Below are 2,812 nucleotides of genomic sequence, written 5' to 3'. Positions count from 1 at the left end.
ATGGAAATAATTTTCTCCTCAGTGCCTAGCATACAACAAGCGCTTAATGAGTGAGCTTTATTGTTATTAATCATTTTTATTTTATTATTTATTTTATTTACCTTAAAAAAAAAAGGTAAACGGGATAAGCCCTGAGATGCGCTTCTGCTCCTATTTAATACTTGGGTACCAGCGCCCAGCAGCTCACACAACCGGTGCCTCCACCTCCGTCCGCAGAGGGCGCTGTGGGACTCGCTGTCGGGCTGCTCTAGGCCGCGGCACCGGAAGTCTCGTTTTTCCCTCACTTCCTGTCTCTGGCCGAGGCTTGGGCTGCGTGGAGGTTTTGCGATGCCGACTGGAGACTTTGAGTGAGTCCAGGGTCGCCGGGGGTGGGGGTTGGGGGGTGGNTCCCCAATAAAAATCTTTAAAAAAAACAAACACAAAAACTTTAGAATTACACATCCTCTAAAAATCTAGTGGGTAGTTATATAGGGATTGCATTAAATTTGCAGACTTCAGGAGGAAATTGACATCTTACTGACAAGCCTTCCCTTCTCAGAACAGGGTTGGTCCTGCTGGTTATTCAGGTATTCTTTCATGTCCCTCATGGCATTTTAAAGTTTTCATATAGATATTGTAAATTTCTTGATTTGACTCATAGGCATTTAAACCTTTTTTTTTTTTAAGATTTTATTGGGGAATTGGGGAGGGGAACAGCAGTTGCTGTCCTTTTGTTCTTCAGTCTGGTTGTGGAGGACGTCGCTTCACTGACCCATGTTGGTATTATCATTGCACTCTTCCCGGGTGAGGCAGATCGGTCACCAGGCCCTGGACGGCTGCTCATGGCAGCCCTTGGCAGCTCACTCCGGCTGCCAGCCACTCAGTAGCTTTTTTACAGCAGCCCACTGCAGCCTACATCATTGCCGGCAACTCACAGCAGCCCGGCTCCAGGTCGAGCTGTTGTTCACAATCTTAGCTGTAGAGGGCGCAGTGTCACTGGCCCATGTGGGATCCGAACCGGGGTCCTGCTGCTCAGAGCTGGCATCCCAAGCCAACTCTTAACCAATGTGCCACTCAATCAGCCCTAACCCTTTCTTTACTAATGTAAATGGGATGTAATTTTCCAAACAGTGGTCCTTTGCCCAGAGAAAGATTATTGACTTGTATTAATTATTGACTTTGTATATTGATTATATATATGTATTTTTAAATTTTATCAGGGGACAGTGTTTTTCCAGGACCTATCAGTTCCAAGTCAAGTAGTTTTCTTCAATCTAGTTGTGGAGGGCGCAGCTCCTTGGCTCATATGAGAATCGAACCAGCAACCCTGGCATTATGAGCCTGTGCTCTAACCACCTGAGCTAACCAACCGCCCCTGATTATGTATTTTTTTTAACCTAGCCAATTTACTGAATTCCCTTGTTTTTGAGGTACTTTTATAGCTGAGCTCTTTGTTTCAGATATATAATATGCTACAAAGAATAATTTAAGGATTCACTTTAGCATAAGGAATAGAAATCGTGTCTGTTTCTTGCTGTGGCTCAGCCATTGGGTCTCAGTGGGGCAGTGGGCTGTCCAACACTCAGGGCTGAAATTCCAGGGGTGGCCCAAGTGACTAGCTGCCTGTGAACTACACCCACCTCCATGTACCCCAAGAGCACTGGCCTAGGCTAGGCTTGTGGACCCTGTGGGGAGCCGGGGGGAGGGAACTGCTGTGCTTGGGTGGGGCAAAGGAAGGGGACACAGCTTCCAGCAGCTTCTGCTCTCTGGCCAGCTGCAGGGAAGTTCTTCCTTCAGGGTTCAAGTTCAGCCTTTTCCCGGGAAGATTAACCTGGTGGAATCGAACATTGACAACAATAGTGATTGTAGTTAACTGACATATACATTTAATTAGCGAAATCTGATGCTGAAAGCCTTGTTACCATTTGAGGTGACTATTAAATGTCACACTTTGAAGTCATTAAAGGGGGAAAAGCAAGCCTTTATTCTATCCAGAAGGAACTGTATTTGATGATAACCAGATGGTGCCTGCTGATGAGGAGAAAGCTCTATTTCCAATAGAATGGCAGTTCATAAATGTAGACGAAATAATGGATTTAGGTAATCATTTTGCAACCCCAATGACCTAATTTATTCAGTCAATCATTCATGGCTGGGTTTTTTTGTTTTGTTTTGTTTTTACCATATAAAGCATTTTAAAGTGTACAATTCAGTGGCATTCACTGCATTCACATTATTATATAATCATTACTACGATTTCCAGAACATTTTTTTCTTCCCAAACAGAAACTCTAGCCATTAAACACTAACTCCTCATTCCCTCCTCCCCCGACAGCCCCAGTAACCTCTACTTCGATTATCTGGAGTATATACCTAGGAGTGGGATTGCTGGATCATATGGCCTTTCTATGTTTAATTTTTTGAGGAACTATCGAACAGTTTTCCATAGCAGCAGGTGGTTTTTTAATAAAATAACTCAAGGCATAGCTCAAACCCTTTTGTGCACCTCCCAGATCCCCGCCTGCTTCTTCCCCAGACACAGCCACTATGAGAGTGTGGCTGTCTCCTTCCTGTCCATGGCTTTCTGCACTTACCACATCTGCGTGTCCATAAACTTAGTATTCTCTGTGTCTTTAAAAAAGATAAATGCTATTCTACTGCACATATCTATCTGCAACCTGCTTGTCTCCCTCAAGCATGTTTGGAGTTTTTATTTTTTATTTTTTTTATTTTTATTTTTTGTTGTTGTTTAGCTTTTATTTCATAATCATAAACTTAACTCTGCAACCCAGGCTATACTTGGAGGGGGCAAGGAAAATATGGAACCCAATGA

The 2,812-nt window shown here is 43.5% G+C and overlaps 1 protein-coding gene across 1 annotated transcript in view; it reads left to right on the top strand.

The window, feature by feature from the left end:
- The first annotated feature begins 258 nt into the window (after positions 1–258).
- The window catches only part of EIF3G (eukaryotic translation initiation factor 3 subunit G), a 12,103-nt gene continuing 9,549 nt past the window's right edge, over positions 259–2,812 (top strand). Inside the window, exon 1 of the mRNA XM_019659214.1 lies at positions 259–347. Within this exon, the coding sequence (XP_019514759.1) occupies positions 328–347 (20 nt within the window). The 5' untranslated portion in view covers positions 259–327. The remainder of the gene's footprint in view (positions 348–2,812) is intronic.

The sequence above is a fragment of the Hipposideros armiger genome, unplaced genomic scaffold (genome assembly GCF_001890085.2).
Source record: "Hipposideros armiger isolate ML-2016 unplaced genomic scaffold, ASM189008v1 scaffold_298, whole genome shotgun sequence".
Taxonomy (NCBI): Eukaryota; Metazoa; Chordata; class Mammalia; order Chiroptera; family Hipposideridae; genus Hipposideros; species Hipposideros armiger.
The sequence above is the reverse complement of the archived record's forward strand: the minus strand, read 5'-3'. Positions and strand labels throughout refer to the sequence as shown.